General features: G+C 35.0%; 1 protein-coding gene across 10 annotated transcripts in view; it reads right to left on the reverse strand.

The window, feature by feature from the left end:
- Positions 1 to 19,663, reverse strand: part of LOC144965282 (polypeptide N-acetylgalactosaminyltransferase 5-like) — a 171,470-nt gene that overhangs the window by 31,742 nt on the left and 120,065 nt on the right. For all 10 annotated transcript variants that reach the window (XR_013643988.1, XR_013643989.1, XM_078900460.1 and 7 more), the window contains 2 exons: positions 16,935 to 17,861; positions 13,402 to 13,555 (listed from right to left, as the gene is read on the reverse strand). Coding sequence is in view for 8 of the 10 variants with exons in the window: in XM_078900460.1 (XP_078756586.1) it covers positions 13,402 to 13,555; positions 16,935 to 17,370 (590 nt within the window). In the remaining 2 variants the exon portion in view is untranslated. The remainder of the gene's footprint in view (positions 1 to 13,401; positions 13,556 to 16,934; positions 17,862 to 19,663) is intronic.

Genomic DNA, 19,663 nt, shown 5'->3' on the forward strand with positions numbered 1-19,663 from the left:
AAACTCGTCCTTCGAATATCGATCGATTAAAATCTGATCAAAAATTCAAACCTGGGACTTCCATCTGAATAAACTAATCAACCACAAACGTGTAATTTTGTCTCTTTATAATCAATATCAATAATAATACTTTGCATTTATCATCCCTTTTCATTCTAGAGTAGCTATTTAAAAACAACAACAACAAAACAATAGTAAAAAAATATCCAAACATTTTCACTTATTTCACCCCATCAGACAGAACACATCAATCGGTCATAGAAATACAACGAAATATTGAAAACGATGACCCATATCATTTTTATTGTAAGAGTGTATATATATGAAAGGAACATGAGACCAGACAAATTAGCAAACTAGAGATCTGGTGATAAAATGGTTATAGATGTAGGTGAAATCGACCACGAAAAGTGATAAAATTGCATTCGTTTCTCATTTACCTTCGTTACTCACGCAACCGTACAATTCATTTATTGTATAATACCGACAACGTCTTTTCAATCATTTATAAGAAAATGTCTCGCGTAAATAAATCTCAATTTTTGACCCACCGTTTCAAAATGGTATTTTGCGACGTATATTTATTTGCAGGTTTGATATCCTATTTTTTATTCATTAAACCTCAGTCCAACTTTAACTGCAAAGAAATGACAACAAGCGGGATGATGTCAGAAATAATTGTTTCGGGATAGGAGATTAAACACACTGAAGACTTTACATATTTAGGAAGTAAAATTGGAGGTGATGAAGCATAAACAAAGAAATAACAACAAGAACAGTGAAAACAAATGCAGTATTTGGAAAATAATACAAAATAATGAAATCAAAGATTGTTTAACTAAAAGCTAAAATCGACATTTTTAGGGCAACAATCTAATAATAATAATAATAATAATAATAATAATAATAATAATAATAATAATAATAATAATAATAATAATAATAATAATAATAATAATAATAATAATAATAATAATAAAATAAAACATAAAATTCCCTTTATTCATGTAATAGGGGAAATTTTTATCTAGGGTCGATTCCAAGAGAAGACTGAATCCAGGCGTCAGCCGCAGTGCAGCGCCGCAAATTGAGCTAGGGCGAGGTGACTTGCTCAAGGCGACACAGCGCAGCGGCGGGTGATTGAACTCGGTACATTTCGGGTACGAAGCAAAGACCGTAACGCTGAGCCACGCTGCCCCCTAATCAGTCCTTTTATGCGGATGCGAAACATGACAAATGTATGCAAAAGACCAGAAAAAAAAGGTCTCAGCGCATTCCAACAATTATGCCTAAGAAAAATACTCAATGTCAGCTACTAAGACCACGTAACAAATACTGAAATTCTAAAAAGAACTGGAATGCAGGACGTTACGACCACCATCCTAAAAACACCGACTCAGCTGGCTAGGACACTTCCTCCGCATGAAAAATGGCCGCTTCGTCAAAAAAAAAAAAAAAAGCGTTTGCATGGAAGGAGGATAACAACAGACGAAAACGAGGACGACCAATCAAGGACGATGTGGAAAATAATTGTCGAGAAAGACCTTAAAACTGGGGAGATGACGTGAGACGAGGCATACATGGCAGTGCAGGACAGACAGGAATGGCCCAATGTGTCAAAGACACGGGAGGAACTAAGGTAAGGTCTGATAACCCAAATTGTTCCGGCCCATTGTTGTAATGCACATGCTCTAAAATCAAAGTATTGTCCATTACAATGTTAAACCGAGCGCATAATTGCGTTCGGTTATCAGAGCTAGAAATATGTGCACGTAGGTATGATGTGTTATGTCGAGGTGATTAATGTGCCGTGGATAGCTCATACGGTAGACTCCCCGACCAGGCGGAGTTGTCGTACCAGAAAGGTCGCGAGTTCGAGCCCTCATCGCCGCTGCGAAGTTTTATATATTTTCTGTTGTCTTCTTGCGCTTTCCTACTCACCTCATTTCTTGAAAATTGAATTTATAACCAAAGACATCCAACTTGGGTTGAGTTTATGTACTTTATTGAAGCGATTGAATATATTATTTAATTCAGAATGCGAAAAACCAGTAAAAATTCAATTTGACTTTTTAGAATCTAGTTCAAATACCATTTGAGGCAATGGGTAACATAAAAAAAAAAGTAATTAAAAAAAAAAAGAAATATATCAGAGCCATAACCTTTTAACCACACAGAGTGATTGAATAAATAAATATATAAATTGACAGTGAAAAGGTGACATACGCATCTTCTTTATGAATACTGATAGAGTGATATTAATTTCTCCGTCCCTCTTGATACTCCGATGACCATAAACAACCGGACATATTTCTCCTCGTCGGACGGAATACATAATTTTATTAGGCTCGGTGTCCTAAAAGTCGTAAATCTAGGACTAGTCCAGTCATAACATTGATTCGATTGGGCGATAAACGTCCAGGGTATAGATGGTAACGGTTACTAGAGTAAGAAGACATCATCATCATCATCATCATCATCATCATCATCATCATCATCATCATCATCTCCATCATCATCATCATCATCATCATCATCATCATCTCCATCATCATCAGCTCCATCATCATCATCATCATCATCATCATCATCATCATCATCATCATCATCATCATCATCATCATCATCATCATCATCATTATCATCTCCATCATCATCATCATCATCATCATCATCATCATCATCATCATCATCATCTTCATCATCATCGTCATCATTATCATCTCCATTACTATAGCCGTCATAAAAGGCATTATCGTCCTCATCATCATCGTCGTCGTCGTCGTTATCATCATCATCATCATCGTCAAAATAATCGTATTGTCACCATCACCACCACCACCACCACCACAAATGTCAAATCGCCCACCTGAAGATTATAACGAATTGAACTGAAGGAAAGGCTTAAAGTGTCCAGATAAAGGCCATTCCGACCACATGTTGTCTTTCCCACACGGGGGTCATATTATGCATGGTTAAAAGACAGCACATCACTCTTACAAGAAATTAATGCCAGGGACATTGTCAGTCGTAATTCGTTATCCAATAACCAGTTAACTGCTGTACTCCAGAAAGTAGGTATTGAAAAATTTGACCAAAAAAAACAAACAACTCGCTCTCCAAATATCGATCGATTTAAATGACCCTCATCTTTGCAAGGACTCTCAAACTTGGGACCTCGGGAGGGCCCAGGGGCGATTTTTATTTGTATTTTTTTTTTTGGCCAATTTTTTAATATGCGTCTTTCTGACGTACGCCAATTAACTGGCCAATAAGGAAAATTCCAATAAAAGGAATGTAATTGATGTCACTCAGATCTTTGCTATTGTTTTTATACAGTCATTTTGCTATTTGATTCTCACTAAAATATTATATTAGCAATCAGCCTATACCTTATTATCCGGCTGACGGATGTTGTGAGTATTTTACGTAACCGCACAGCCAAAAAAAAAAAAATACGGTAGCGACTCTCTATCTCTCTCTCCCCTCTCTCTTACAACTTGTATGAGAGAGGCAGTGTGTGTGTGTGTGTGTTTGTGTGTGTGCACAAGATAGAAAGCTAGAGAGAGAGAGAGAGAGAGAGAGAGAGAGAGAGAGAGAGAGAGAGAGAGAGAAAGATAGAAAGAAAGAGAAAGAAAGAAAGAGAGAGAGAGAGAGAGAGAGAGAGAGAGAGAGAGAGAGAGAGAGAGAGCATGTATTATGTATAAGTATTTAGGAGTGAGAACATGTACTTTAATGCAATTTTCTTGGACGTCTACAAACACCCCCGTTCGTAAATAAATAGGGTGTTTACTTTCTAAAAAATGGAATATGCATAGCCACAGGAATGTAATAGGGCCATCACCCCCCGCATTGTATAACACTTTAAAGGATCACGTTTCAGTTTATTTTCGACGCAACTATTTAAAATCACAAACTAACACAAAAAGACTCTTACTTGACCCTTAAACGGCGACACTGAAAAACTTTTTAAAATTACACCCTTATCTTTTTGTGTCGATCAATTCCTTAGTTATATATATATATATATATATATATATATATATATATATATATATATATATATATATATATATATATATATATATATATATGTATATATAATCATATATATATATATGTATATATATATATATATATTATAATATATATATATATATATATATGTGTATTATATATAATATATATATATATATATATATATATGTATATATAATATATATATATATTATATATATATATATATATATATATATTATATATATATATATATATATATATATATATATATATATATATATATGTATATATATAATATATATATATATATATATATATATATATATATATATATATATATAAAATCCATAAATGCACGATCAATCGTGTTTCATGATTTGCATGGATAGTGATAAAGTAAATAAACAACGAGAGAGAGAGAGAGAGAGAGAGAGAGAGAGAGAGAGAGAGAGAGAGAGAGAGACTAATTAATGATCTGCGCAAAAAGCGATGACGTAATTACACAACTAGAGAGGTAGAAAGAGAGGCTAATTAAATAATAGTTGACATTTTCAATTCAGTTCAATTGTTTTGTCTTTATTCTCCTTAAATTCAACGAATTTTCTAGGTTTTATAAATGGCTTTGGATGATAATGGGTTTTTATAATAAAAGTAATATTAAATCATATTAACTCATGAAAATCTTAAATTAAAACGTGTATAATTAACCTTCACAATGAAAATGGCCTGAAATGAGAGGTTCTAGATTATCGCTCTTTAGAAAACGATACTCTCTTTTAGAAATAAATTAAACCCAGGTCTCATATTAATTTTTTGTTATAAATTAAATTTTGAGTATCTGAATCACGCCAATTTAATAGCTTTTCGAGGCGTCGGATCACACATAACAGCAATGTATAAGGTGTTGCATAACTTTCACAGCACGATAATTAAACAATAATTAAATCAAATTAGAGTAAAATCGGAACTCGCCTGTAGCGGGTTGAAACAAAATCTGATATAATGGCGTACTAAAATATCTCTCAGAAATCCGACAAAGATGATGAAAAACTAGATAATCCAAAGAAAAAAACAATATTTCATGGACTGAATCTACAAAACTGACAACTTCAAAATTGGTGTCTAGACTGCCAGTTGAAGTTTCCATTCCTATCCTCTTGATTTCTTTATAAAACGTGTGGAAACAAATAATAAATTGGACGGAAAAAAAACACAGACAAAAGAAGTCACATCAACAAACAAATATATGTATAATAATATATAGAAAATAGAAACAAAGTAAAACACAATTCGCTCAAAAGTGGAAGAGAAAAAAAACTTCAAATTGAAATGAAACGTGATTTTAAAAAAAAATTTTAAAAACAAGATTGCGAGTTCCACAGACGTATTCTTCGATTTGATGACACTGCCATGGAATTATAATGCGAAGAACAGAACGAGATGAATGAAAGAGGATAAATATGAATATGGGTTGGATAAGGAGGTGGGTAAATAGACGGAGAGGCTGATCAGAAGATTTGGGGAGAAATTAAGGTAAACAAATAAATTAGCTCAAAGATAGACAGACAAGAGAATACAATTCAACTCAATTCAATTTATTTACTTTTAGACTTTCGTTAATATCTGCAAAATTTGAGGACAACATAATATATGAAAAATGCGAAAGAAGAAAAAATAACCAAGATAAATGGAACCAAAATATATTGGTAATATTAATAATAATAGTGGTAAAAAATAATATCAATAATAACTACAATACAACAATGGTAATAAGAACAATACTTTTAAAATGGTGATGGGGGTAATGATGATGGTGATGATGACGACGACGACGACGACGATGATGATGATGATGATGATGATGATGATGATGATTATGATGATGATGATGATAATAATGCTTGATGAAGATGGTGATGAAACAAACATGAACAATAATAACACAAAAAAAGAAACAAACATGAACAATAATAACACAAAAAAAACAAAACAATGAGGTTCAAGTACAGGCTCGCACATGGATAGACAAACCGATAAACAGATAGATAGGCAGACATACATACATACCGACAGATAGATAGATCGATAGATATACAGGTGAACAAATATGTAGATAAATCTGATAGCACATTTGTTATACTTTCCTGTCATATAAAAGATGATGTAACAGCCACAACAATGTAGGTGTAAATGGTAGTTCAGTAAGCAAACATGGATTCCAAGATCCGTTTGCGGCTAGTCTTAGACTACTTTAAAGTCTCAGGATCAGTCGAGAGAAAAATGGACATAGGAATATGACCCCTGCGTAAAACAATTTGATAATATCAATAACTTTAATAATCTCAATGGCACGGTGTCTTGTCTTGTAATTAATTCAAGCGATGTCGAGCATGGGCAGTAGTGTATGGGTGACAGGAATCATAAGCTGTCAATGGCGTTGAGTCCTTGGGTGAGTGTGCGATACCCTACATGACTACAAGCTATGATGGATTGTGTAAACTACGACTTAACAACAGACCTGAGCGAAGTTTAATTCTTGGATGCATAAGAAGGGGGGGGGGGGGTTACAAATAAAGCCGTTGTAAACGCGTATTAAAACTTGAAAATGCGCTTTTACAATGTTCATTTTCAAAACTAAATTAGTAACATCTTTTACTCGTGACATATTTTCCAAAAAGAAAAAAATATTTTTTAAATATTCAAATAAAAGAAGAAGAAAAAGAAAATGAAAAAGAAAAGAAAAGAAAAACAGAAAGGTCCAATTTCTGACAGCCCTGGTCCATCCTAAGGACATAATCCAAAATGGGAAGAAACGACATACATATTTCTGGGTATAAAATCAACAGCAGCGTAACTTAAAATTAAGTGAGAATTCATCGATACGCCCAACCTAAGACATCTACAGTAATCATTTATGAAATGGAAATTCATTACTAAGTTTACTTCGATTCAGGAAGCATAAATTCTGCAATCCAGGCATTTTGGGACGAATGTGCTACGACTGTATAAAGATGGAACATTTATTCAGTAAAGCAGCCTTCACAAGTCCATAAAGTTGCATACACATTGAGGAAGAATTCATCAATAAGGATACGTTAAACCCTTCATTGAATGGGAAAAAAAGAAAGAAAGAAGAAAAAAAAAAACAAAGAAAGAAAAAAAAAAAAGAAAAAAAGAAGACTTTCCTATCATGTTGGTCCTCCTAACTCACGGCAATCACTTGCTTTCGTTGACGGTGATGTGACAAAAGGGATTAAGGGAAATTGAAGAGCTAATCCACCCTGTACTTCTTTCCCGTGGATGGGGGATTCTCACCGCTGATGATAAATCGATAAAGATAAATCCAATCCTCTCCCTCCCTCTCTCTCTCTCTCTCTCTCTCTCTCTCTCTCTCTCTCTCTCTCTCTCTCTCTCTCTCTCTCTCACTCATTGTCGATTTGTTGTTTGTCGTCCTCTTCTGCCACCATCCACACCACCATCACTTCCTCTTCTTCCTCCTCCTCTTCTTTCCCTCATCTTTCTCGTCTTCCTCTACCTCCTCCTCCTCCTCCTCTTTCCCTCATCTTTCTCTTCTTCCTCTACCTCCTCCTCCTCCTCTTATATCTTCTTTTTCTTCGTCTACCACTTCTCCTCATCCTCCTCCATTACCACCACCACCACCACCACCACCACCACCACCACCACCACCACCACCACCACCACCACCACCACCACCAGCTCCTTCTTTTCCTAGTTTTCACCTTTATGTTTCCCTAACGTTGATACTGAAATGCTCTTTCTTCACCATTCATGTGATTATTAATAAAGGTCCATGCCCTTCCAAATAATAAATAAATAAATAAATAAATAAATAAATAAATAAATAAATAAATAAATAAATAAATCGTGTTATCAAACACCAAGAAGTGTATATCCAAAGAGTGGCCAGACATTTCCGAAACATTACGCTTAGGTATTAACCAAAAAAAAAAAAAAAAACATACAGAGAAACCTAAATCGGCTAAATGATACGCGCGTAGTTGTAGCATGGAATCTGTCACTACTAGGCGAAGTCCTACTTCGGCTAATTGAACGACGATAAACGAGATGACAAGTAACTGATAGTGTTTTCATTGAGCAAGCTGGTTGACATTGATACAGATCTGACAAGGTTCGTATGAAACTGTACCAGGCAAAGCAGAAAGAAAAATACAATAATAAAAACTGGGGATCAAACCCGAGACCTCCTGATTATCGGTCAGACGTGCTATCGTTACACCATGATGATGTTTTAATGTTATTGATGCTGCTGCTGCTGCTACCAGTGGTGGGGGTGGTGATGACGATTATGATGATGATGATGATGATGATGATGATGATGATGATGATGATGACGATGATAATGATGATGATGACGATAATGATGATGATGATGATGATGATGATGATGATGATGATGATGATGATGATGATGATGATGATGATGATGATGTTGTTGTTGATCATGATGATGACAACGAGGATAAAACACAAAAACTAGACAGAAAAAAAATATTTTCAATATCTTGCATATTGACAAACTCTTCCCGATATGACGATGTTCATTTTAAAGGAACGATAATGACTATTTCAAGAAGAATATAAAAAATAAAGAAAGGCGGAGAGGAGGATTGTGGGTCAGAAATCACTATTTTCCTTGGTTAAAACGAATCCCATGACGCAAACAGACGGATTCCGTGACCAAAGACAGATTGACTCAGTCATAAACTAACATGTAAGAAGTATGGTCACGTTTTCAGGCCCAGACGGACTCTCAGAAGGGATCAAGTTTCACAAGGGTAGAATGGTCATGCAAGTCTTTTCTTGCTCATGGATTTCGTTCCTTGCTATTTTCATCACGATCATCATCGTCATCATCACCATCATCATTATCATCATCATCATCATTAGCAGCAGCAGCAGCGGCAGTAGCATCATCATAATATTATCATCGTCATAATCATCATCGTCATTCTCATATCAGCACCAGCCGTCGTCGTCATCATCATCAATTTCAACAAAACCGTCATCGTCATCATCAGCATACTATCCAATCACGGATAAAATCTTTATTGGATATGACATAGGCAATTTTTAAAGGGTAAAATCAAAGTAAAGATTTCAAAGATTGGCTTTAACTTTCGTTTTAACTCATAATTTAATTCCGTAATTCGTATTACACAAGTGTAACCAGCAAGTAACCACCACATCTTCCTTTTTTTCCCACCACATCAGCAGTGCTCCCATCGGTCAGAATAAAAAGTTGGATTACGAATTTAGAGTACGGAGTCGTGGTCCTTTGGGATTTCCTAATAAAACAGCTCATCCATCAAACACAGACTCGACAAATAGTGGCGGACGAAGTAATCGTTTCTTGACTGCATTAAACATTAGTTTAAATAAATGTAAATGAATAGTAACTTTAGTAATGATGATTAAAAACTCAAAAATAAGTGATCATTTAATCTTTGGGGAGTGCTCGTACATAAATGTCGCAAAAGAAGAGAAAATAATACAAGCCATATAATATAAGAGAAATCCACCAAAAGAAAGTGATAAGTTTACCTAAAATAATACAAGCCATATAATATAAGAGAAATCCACCAAAAGAAAGTGATAAGTTTACCTATCTTTAATTGTTAGTTCTTGTCGTGTTCTCATCATAGTCCTAAACCGTACGCCCAGACCCCATTGGGAATACGCAGGAAAAGGACCTTTAAATTCCGCGCTAAGTTTCTCTCAATCACTTGATTATCCACGTCAACTTTCTTCCGCCGCTATCGTTTTTCCTCTCGTCTTTTCACAACGTCAGACCGTTCAATTTTATCTTTTACTGTGAACAGATCGCCAGTTCTTGAAAAGCACAGCTGATGTCTATGTCTGCCATTTGTGCTCTTGGGAATTTCAGAAACGAGGACAATTTTCACTAATTTCGACAAAGTTCACAACTTCTTCTTCAACACAATCTACATGTCAGTTGTAACAGGTCCGATTCAGAATCAAGGGTTAAGAAGAGCAAATCAGTAATATGGCAAAAGTCTTGACATGGAAACTTGGCCCAAGTGTCTCCATGGTCGTTTGAGAAATAAGCCTTCAAATCTATCTTCCGGGAACTTTCTTTTCATAGCATAGGAGCATTTAATTTTCCGTTTACTGCAACAGAGAGTCAATATCTGACATTCTTATTTAGAAATATAAAAAGAAATATTTAAAAAAATAATATGACAATAAAGTCAAAACTATTGATAGTGAATTATGGTAATAATAATAAAATATCAAATACTGTTTCAAATTATTTTGATCTGCTTCAAACATATTATCAGGCCATCTGCTCCTCATATATGCACCCCTTTGTAACGATGGACGATGACTATGATGACCTAGAGGTAACGTAATCTATGGCTTTTATATGAGTTCCCGATTCAAAACGTGCATGCCAATGTCCCAACAGAACTTTATTTTTTCAATTATCCTTCAGCAGGCGACCTTGACAACTGGAGGTTCCTTCATACTCTCTCTCTCTCTCTCTCTCTCTCTCTCTCTCTCTCTCTCTCTCTCTCTCTCTCCCTCCTCCTCCTCCTCCACCCGAGAGAGAGAGAGATAGAGATAGATAGATAGATAGATAGATAGATAGATAGATAGATAGATAGATAGATAGATAGAGAGAGAGAGAGAGAGAGAGAGACTGAAAGTTTTGTTTACTAAAACTCACTTTCAAGATATTCTTAATTAATTAAAAGTGGACACCTCTATTTCAGTTATTCTGCGATGGAATTCTATTAAAGGGTGGCGGTTGAGATGAAGAAGCCTTTAAAATACGAGAGGGGCTCGTATCATTCATGTTTATCTGTTTATCATTTTTGTTCCAAGCCAGTCATCGCAAGTATCTCGCTCGTATTAGCGGTACTGTCAATCTAAATATGTCGTTATAAATAAGGTCTATAATCCTTTCCTTCCTGACTCATTTCCATACATTAATCCATACATTGACAAGCTCTCTCTCTCTCTCTCTCTCTCTCTCTCTCTCTCTCTCTCTCTCTCTCTCTCTCTCTCTCTCTCTCTCTATCTATCTATCTATCTACCTATCTCTCTCTATCTTTCTCTCGCTCTCCCTCTCTCTACCTTTCTTTCCTTCCCTCTCTCCATCTGTCTATAAATTCCTTAGTGCAGTGCATTAATGGGGCATTTACTATCCACTAAAGTTTGAACAATATAACATACACTTCAAGAGTCCACTGCCCTCCCCCCCTCCCCCCAATCTCTCTCTCTCTCTCTCTCTCTCTCTCTCTCTCTCTCTCTCTCTCTCTCTCTCTCTCTCTCTCTCTCTCTCCCTCCCTCCCTCTCTCTCTCTCTCTCTCTCTCTCTCTCTCTCTCTCTCTCTCATTTTTCTTGCAGTGGACTAATCAGTCACATCCTACCCACTGAGGATTGGCTAATTTAACATAGACTCCATTAATTCATTGGCTTCTTTCCATGATCTATCTATCTATCTATCTGTCTGTCAGTCTGTATGTGTGTTCCCTGTATGCCTTCCTGCCTGTCTGTCCCCCCCCCCCCCCCCCAATCTTTCTCTCTCTTTCTCTCTCTCTCTCTCTCTCTCTCTCTCTCTCTCTCTCTCTATCTATCTATCTATCTATCTATCTACCTGCCTATCTATCTAACTACCTATCTCTCTATCTATTCTCTCATTGTTAATATTCACTTTCTTTTCTACGCCTTCATACGTCGCACAACAAAACCAATGCTCTGAAATATCATTGTCATTGACCGGAGGACGCTATGTAGCAGGCCTGTCTTGAGTCCAATCCATAGTCTTTTAATTTGATTCCCTGTAACATTACCAAGACACACCGCATTCCAAACGATTCTAAGCAAATTCCTTGCGTGGCGCATACTCTTGTTACTGACTCATTATTGATCTTTTTGCAGTGCGGTAGTTCTGAAACACATTTAAGCTGACACCGTTGGTGTGGGTGGTTTTAAAATTAACGTGTTGTAAGGGTGTTGTTTCGTGTTTATCTGGCAATTACTTCCGAAAATGAGATGAGAAAATTGTTGTATATTTGACGACGTGTACTTAAATAATCGCAAAAGCATCGCAAAATATCAGTTACTGAGAAAGAACAAAATGTGGTAGTCTCCAAATCATAGAAGGAATCTGTTGTTTTATTTATTTATTTTTTAAAATTATTTATTGTTTTTTAGTTGTTTCTGGGGGGGGGGGGGGGGGGTTTTTTTTTTTTTATTAGCAGGGATGCCCTTTGCTAAAATTTAAAAAGCCTGAAATGTGTTCTTGTAAAGAGCATATTAGAATGAAAACATTTCATACTAATCTTCTCTTTATCACCCTTAAATCATAGAAAAGGATACACACACATCTTGCCTTCCTTTAATTGTTGCCTTTAAACAACCAATACTTTCATCCTTAAACAAAACAAAATAAACTCACCAGTACTAACCAAGATCAGCCGGAAGAGTTTAAAAAAGCCGGTCTTCCGGCTTTAGCCCAAAAGCGGGCATCCCTGTATAGGAAATTAACACAGGCTCAGAACAAACAATGAATAAGTAGAAACCGCCGTTGTAAAAACCTACAAGAAACGCTAGATACGGCTCACCTGGGACTAAACTGCTCCTGTCACGAAACCAAAGAAGAGATCTAAAAGCGTCCTCAATGACAACGGTTTCAATGACTAAGTCACATCTTGAAGTGACCATTGCGTGCCTGCCCGACTAGAGATTTGAATCGAGACATGGCATCTGTTCTTTTTCGGCATTCTTCCATACACTGACAAAACAGAATTCACTATTTTGGCCGTAAAACTAAAGAAATAATTCGTATACTGATAACTTAAAATATTGTCCAAAAAAAGTCTTGAAGAAGTCTCGCGTTTAGGAAATGTTGAAAACAGCATTTCAATCGATTAATGTACGAGGTGAACATTTTCTGGCTAATAACATTGGCATTGCTCTTTGTTAATGTACGAAGCATCGCCCCTGTCCAAGGATTGTAAACGATTGGTGACAACATCAAATTGATGTTTGTTACTGGTTTTTGCTAGCCATATAATTACCACAAAAAATAGAGAACTCCATAATCTCTTAGAAATCAAAAGCGGATGACATTACACTTTACACACATAATGTGTGTAGTCGTTGGAGAAAATTATTTGCAATCCAGAGAGATAGACATTTGACTGAATTGCCTACACATAAACATTATCAAGACCAACCGCCTGAAACAAGAGCATATATATATATATATATATATATATATATATATATATATATATATATATATACATTCCAACCCTACGTGAAAGAGATAAGCGGTTTGAGAGGAAGGTTACCACTACCACTACTTACTCTTCATCCCTGACATCTGGCAGACTTCTGTGTAACGACATCATGTCACTAGCGTATTGGTTATAAGCATTGTTCTTCCATCCTTGGTCAAATTTCTTTCTCTCACTGGGAGTGAGCTTCTCCTTGTCCACGTTCACGCCCCGGCCTTGCTCTCCTGGTGAACAAAACAGTGGATAAAAAAAAAAACCATCAGAACGATGATAAATTTACTCATAATTTTAAGAAAAAGAGGTTCCAGGTTTTGTTTTTCTAAATGTAAATAAATTTTTTGGGTTGTTTTTTTTGTTTTGTTTTAGTTTTGTTTTGTTGTGTGTGTGTGTGTGTGTGTGTGTGTGTGTGTGTGTGTGTGTGTGTGTGTGTGTGTTTCGGGAGTCTTTAAAAAAAAATTTCTTTAATTTATTTATCATTTTAATGTGATCTACCTATCTACTACTGCTTATACCGAAAAGGTATGTCCTGCTTGAAATCCAGACTTGAAGTGCAAGGTTTGAAAGCTTTTGTCAAGACAAGGATCATTCTAATCAATCGATATTTGAAGGACAAGTTTTCTGGATAAAATTGTCAAAATGTGCTTGCTTATTTTTACTGAGTACAGCACTAACCGCTTGTTAAAAAATGAGGGTGAGTCAAAATGTCGTTTTTGAGACATTCTACATACAAAGACATCAATAGTGAGTTACTCTTATAAACTGTGGGAAAAATTAGTTTTCATCAGTCTCTCTGGGCTACTACTTTGTCTACACTGTATTAACACTTTAAAATAATTGAGCTTTTATATAGAGCAATATCCACTAAACCTGCTCAAAGCGCTTTACAAAGGGCCCTTGACCAACAGCAACCCGTAACATAAATAACGAAACATGATGCCTGTTAGGCGATAATACATTTATTTTTATCAAAGACAAAAAAGAGCTTTTATATAGCCCAATATCCACTAAACGTGCTCAAAGCGCTTTACAGGGGTCCCTGGCCAATAGCATGCGCAACATTTAACATGTAGGACGGGACATGACGCCTGTTAGACGTTATTACATTTTTTTTTTTTTTGGATAGAGACAACGCTGTTAATGGCCAGGTACTCATTTTACACTTAAGTACAGTGAGAGAATGTAAGTAAAGAGCCTTTTCCAAGGACTCATCTATGCGCCGAGCGAGGCTCGAACCCAGGACCGTCCGAAAAAAATTGTGATGTCGTCTAACAGACGTCCTAAATGTTAAGTGTTGCTGATGGCAAGGGACCCCTCGTAAAGCACTTTGAGCATGTTTAGTGGATATTGCGCTATATAAAAGCTCAATTGTTTTTTTTTATGATATAATATTGTATAATAATACAAAATAAATATATAATTTTATAGTGATGACGCTTCCGATCCGAAAGCGAGTGTCATACCACTAGACCACATAGCCGCACTTTAAAACGCTATAAAAGTTAATTTTCGTAATATTCAGCTCAAACATACTCCAAAAACAAAGTTATTTTGAAAAAACTATGAACAAAATCGTTATCATCAGATTCTCTTAATCAAATAATAATTACAAAAATAATCGTATAAATAATATAATAGAGAAAGAAAATGTTTCTGAAAAATACAAAACAGTGTGGATACAGATGATACTTTGTCCAAACTTGTTCGCCCACTTTAAAAAGCTATAACTAGCATAATGCTCATGGTAGATCGTCAGTCTATGGTTTAATTATTATCACTAAACCAAGCGCTTTGAGGTTTCGACATAAAGCGCTCTATAAATGTACTCAGTATCATCATCATCATCATCATCATCATCATCATCATCATCATCATCATCATCATCATCATCATCATCATCATCATTATTGTTATTATTATTATTATTATCATCATCATCATCATCATCATCATCATCATCATCATCATCATCATCATCATCATCATCATCATCATCATCATCATCATCATTATTATTATTATTATTATTATTATTATTATTATTATTATTATTATTATTATTATTATTATTATTATTACTATTATTATTATTATTATTATTATTATTATTATTATATTATTATTATTATTATTATTATTATTATTATTATTATTATTATTATTAATATTATTATTGGTGAATTATGACAAATTCAAAAATAATCCGCAAATAATAATAATAATAATAATAATAATAATAATAATAATAATAATAATAATAATAATAATAATAATAATGATAACAATAATAATAATAATAATAATAATAATAATAATAATAATAATAATAATAATAATAATAATAATAATAATAATAATAATAATAATAATAATAATAATAATAATATTGTAGATCATTTATATCGCGCCTATTCCATAATATACAAACAGCTCTAGGCTAGGCGCCTTTTCAATACAAACATCAAGGCTACAAAAACAGGTCATAGGTACACCAAACATGCTTAAGCCATTCATATGAAAAATAATCCTTAAAAGGAAACTGGTTTTAATATATCAAATATTTCCTAACAAAATAAGTCTTAATATTTATTTAAAGTAGCTTCTGTGTTGCATTTTCTTAAGGAAATTGGAAGAGAGTTCCAAATAGAAGGGACAGCATGAGAAAAAACTATTTGGAGCCCTATGGGGGGGGGGGGGGGGGGGGGCAGATAATCGAAGATGATCACTAGATCTTAAAGTTCTGGACGGAGAGTACAATGAAATAAGGTTGCATAAATATGAAGGAGCAGTATTGTTGATATATTTAAAGCAAAGAACGGCAATTTTATATTTGAGTCTTAATTCAACAGGTATCCATTGAAGTAATATGGGTGTAATATCATTATTACAAAATAAGATCCGCCTGAAAATATCAATAGAAGAAAATTACTGAATTCTAGAATAAGTCCTTTAATTAAATCATATCTTTTTAAAAAATATGGTAGGGGGTCAAATTGTTCCAATTATAAATGTTTGCCAACACGCACAAAATTACTGAAAAATGTTTTAAAAATTAAAAAATTATAAAACTATCTATTACCCATTGGCTCAAATAATTATTTAGAAAATCTACTACGACATCGTGATCGATCATTCGAGCGCACCTACAGACTTTAATACTGGATAGATTTTGACCGTTGATGGCTCAAAAGATTCGTCTCGATCTATGTTCTTTTCCAGAAAGTAAAATACTAAAAATAGACAAGTGCCTGTTCGCATTAGCCTTTTGTCCCCGCAAATAATGCAGGTTCTCTATTAGTCATAGTAAATTTTATTAATGATATTATTATTATCATTGTCATCATCATCACCACCATTATCATCATCATCATCATCATCATCATCATCATCATCATCATCATCATCATCATCATCATCATCATCATCAACATCATCATCATCGTTATCATTAGTACTATTGAAATACGAGAACACAATGCATGAATGCATTCAACTGTTTTCAATCTGTCAGGTTTAGGGGCAGACGGCGGAGTGAATAAAATATATTAATAATTAAATCATTCAATTATTCAATTAAACAAACACTTGTTTCATATAAACACATACCCGGTCCATTAGTGTCATGTGAAGGTTCTTCGAGTTCTTCGAGGTCAACCATGTCACTGTCTTGCTGGTGGTGTGGCCGCTGTTGGGGCTGTTCCACCACCTCGACATCTTCCTCATGGCCCCCCATCCTTCCATTCCTGCCGTCAGCTCCTCCGATCTCGTCTCTGTTCACTACCACTCTGTTCTCCAGATCATCTGCATTATCCAACCTGAGTCTCGGATTCGGCGGAGGAATGAGATTGTCCCCCCGCGCGCGAGCACCGTCAAATCCGTCAATATTGTTGGACGCCGAGTCTTTCCGCTTGAGAGGAATTGAGATCTTGCGGTTTCCATCGGCGTCGGTGCTGTATAGAAACAGGGAGACGAGGTACAATAGTGGCACTAGAAGGATAAGCTTAAAGATGAGGCCTCTTCGACGACGTAAAAAGCTAGCCATATTTTAAACAATTATGGTTATAAAGACAGGCAATTTAATCATAAAGCGATGGGGACACCTTGTTATTATTTAAAATCCGTGCAGAGTATGAGCAAGATCAGTCTTCACCAAGTACTGGTCCAAATCGGAGTTGGTGTTGTAGAAATAATTTATTAAATGGCTGTCTTCTTCTTTTAAAAGAATAATACTTTCGAGGTAGTAGGTAAATAAAATAAGTTTTGGACGATCACAATTCAGCAGGAATTATTGCAAAGAATATAAAAGTTAAATCGTAATAAAATTATAAAAAACGTAGTTCCTTTGCAACAGCAGCAGTAAATCCAAATGAATTAAGTTGATAGCGTAGTTAACATGGTGATTTTTGCGTTTATAGACTAGTTAACATGTTGAGCTGAGAGTGTCCAGTATCCGTAAGATCATTTCAATCCATCAGAATACTCCATACTTCTTGTTACTTGAATGGGTATACAATTATAGAGACATCACTTGCACTGGTTAAGGATAGATGAGAATAAATAATAGATATTGAGATTGTTTTGTTTTTTAAAAAGTAAGTATATATATATATATATATATATATATATATATATATATATATATATATATATTTTTTTTTTTTTTTTTTTTCACGGAGTCAACACGTCATATGCATTTGCGTTACACAATGCCCCAACTGGTTATTTGGAACTAAATTTATATGATGAAGTACTAGTCACCTGTGAGCGGCCAACCTTAAACATTGCAACAATCTCACTTCTTGCACTGCCTGTGCTCGATTCTATTTGGTTGGACTGGAGCATAGCATTGCGTTTGAAGTTCTTACTCAACGACATTTTAAAAATGTACATTTTAGCTGTTTGTCAGACAAACATAATATTTGACCACACTAATTCTCGCAAAATATTGGCTGCCTATTAGGAGTCAATTTGTACGTACACTTTTATTACATACGTCCCTGTTCATGCGAAATTTTATTCAATAGAGCGGTATAAATTATTTTAATATTAAATAACATTGGCCCAGTTAAATGAAAAAAAGAAAGAAAGAAAGAAAGAGAAGAAAAAGGAGGAAAAAAACCCAGCTCGATACGGTGCATTGCAAATTATTAGAATTTCTAAGTCAATAAAATGCGTTTGATTGTCTTTCAAAATTAATTTCAACCTTTAATTAAAGTATTCCCTTGTCCAATAAAGACCACAAACTTTAAACATCATACCAACAAGAAGAATAAAGGCGATCTTTTTTAAAATCCTACAATGTTGGCATCGATAAAAGGGTAACGACTGGCAATACGACAATGACATTTGTTTTCCAAGAATTAAAATAACCCATCTCGCCATGGACAAACAATAAACGTGATCTCTGAATATAATTCCAATCCCGAGGGTGAGCCAAGCGTTCCCAATATTAAATTTGGGGAACAGGAGTTTCAGGATGTTTGTGTACCCATATAATAGGACGTCGACTCCGTTTATTTTGGCGAGGATATTTGACTTCTGCGATAAATTAGTTTTGTAGAGTGTAACTTATTACAAATTGGGATGTTGTGTGTGTGAGTGTGTGTGTGAGTGTGTGTGTGTGTGTGTGTGTGTGTGTGTGTGTGGGTGTTATTAAATTCTTTATTCTTGTTTTTTCTTAGTTAGATGAACAAATTATTGGGGAATGGGATCGAAAAACTATTATTTATTAGGAAATAAATCGTAGTTTCTAAATGCTGGGCGTCCGCCAAATTTATGGCATTTCTTTTTAATAGGTCTCATCAATCGTTGACAATGCTGTTAAAAATAAGCCGTCATTAAGTTTAACAAATTGCGGACAAAAACTTTCAATAATTAATAAGACAATGTAAAAAGATACACATTTGACTGGGTGGGTCATGTAGAGATAGGCAGCTGGGTAGATGGGTATGTAAGCAGGTAGATAGATGAGTAGATGGATAGGTAGGTAGACAAGAAAGTAGGTGGGTAGGCAAAAAAGGACGTTGGTAGGTAGGTAAGTGGGTGGGTGGGTAGATGGATATGTATGGAGGGGTGTAGATGGGTGGATGGACGGATGAATGGATGTATGATTGGATGGATGGAAGGAAGGATAAATGGATGGATGTGTGAATGGATAGATGGATGAATGGATGGATAAATGATTGGATGGATGGATGAATGAATGGATGGATGGATGTTTGAATAGATGGACGAATACTTGGATAGAAGAATGGATGGACGGTTGGATAGATGGATGGATGGATGGATGGATAGATGAATGGATAGATGGATAGATGGATGGATGAATGGATGGA

This window comes from Berghia stephanieae, chromosome 2 (assembly GCF_034508935.2).
Source record: "Berghia stephanieae isolate SIO BIC M18660-M18661 chromosome 2, UCSD_Bste_1.3, whole genome shotgun sequence".
NCBI classification, from domain to species: domain Eukaryota; kingdom Metazoa; phylum Mollusca; class Gastropoda; order Nudibranchia; family Aeolidiidae; genus Berghia; species Berghia stephanieae.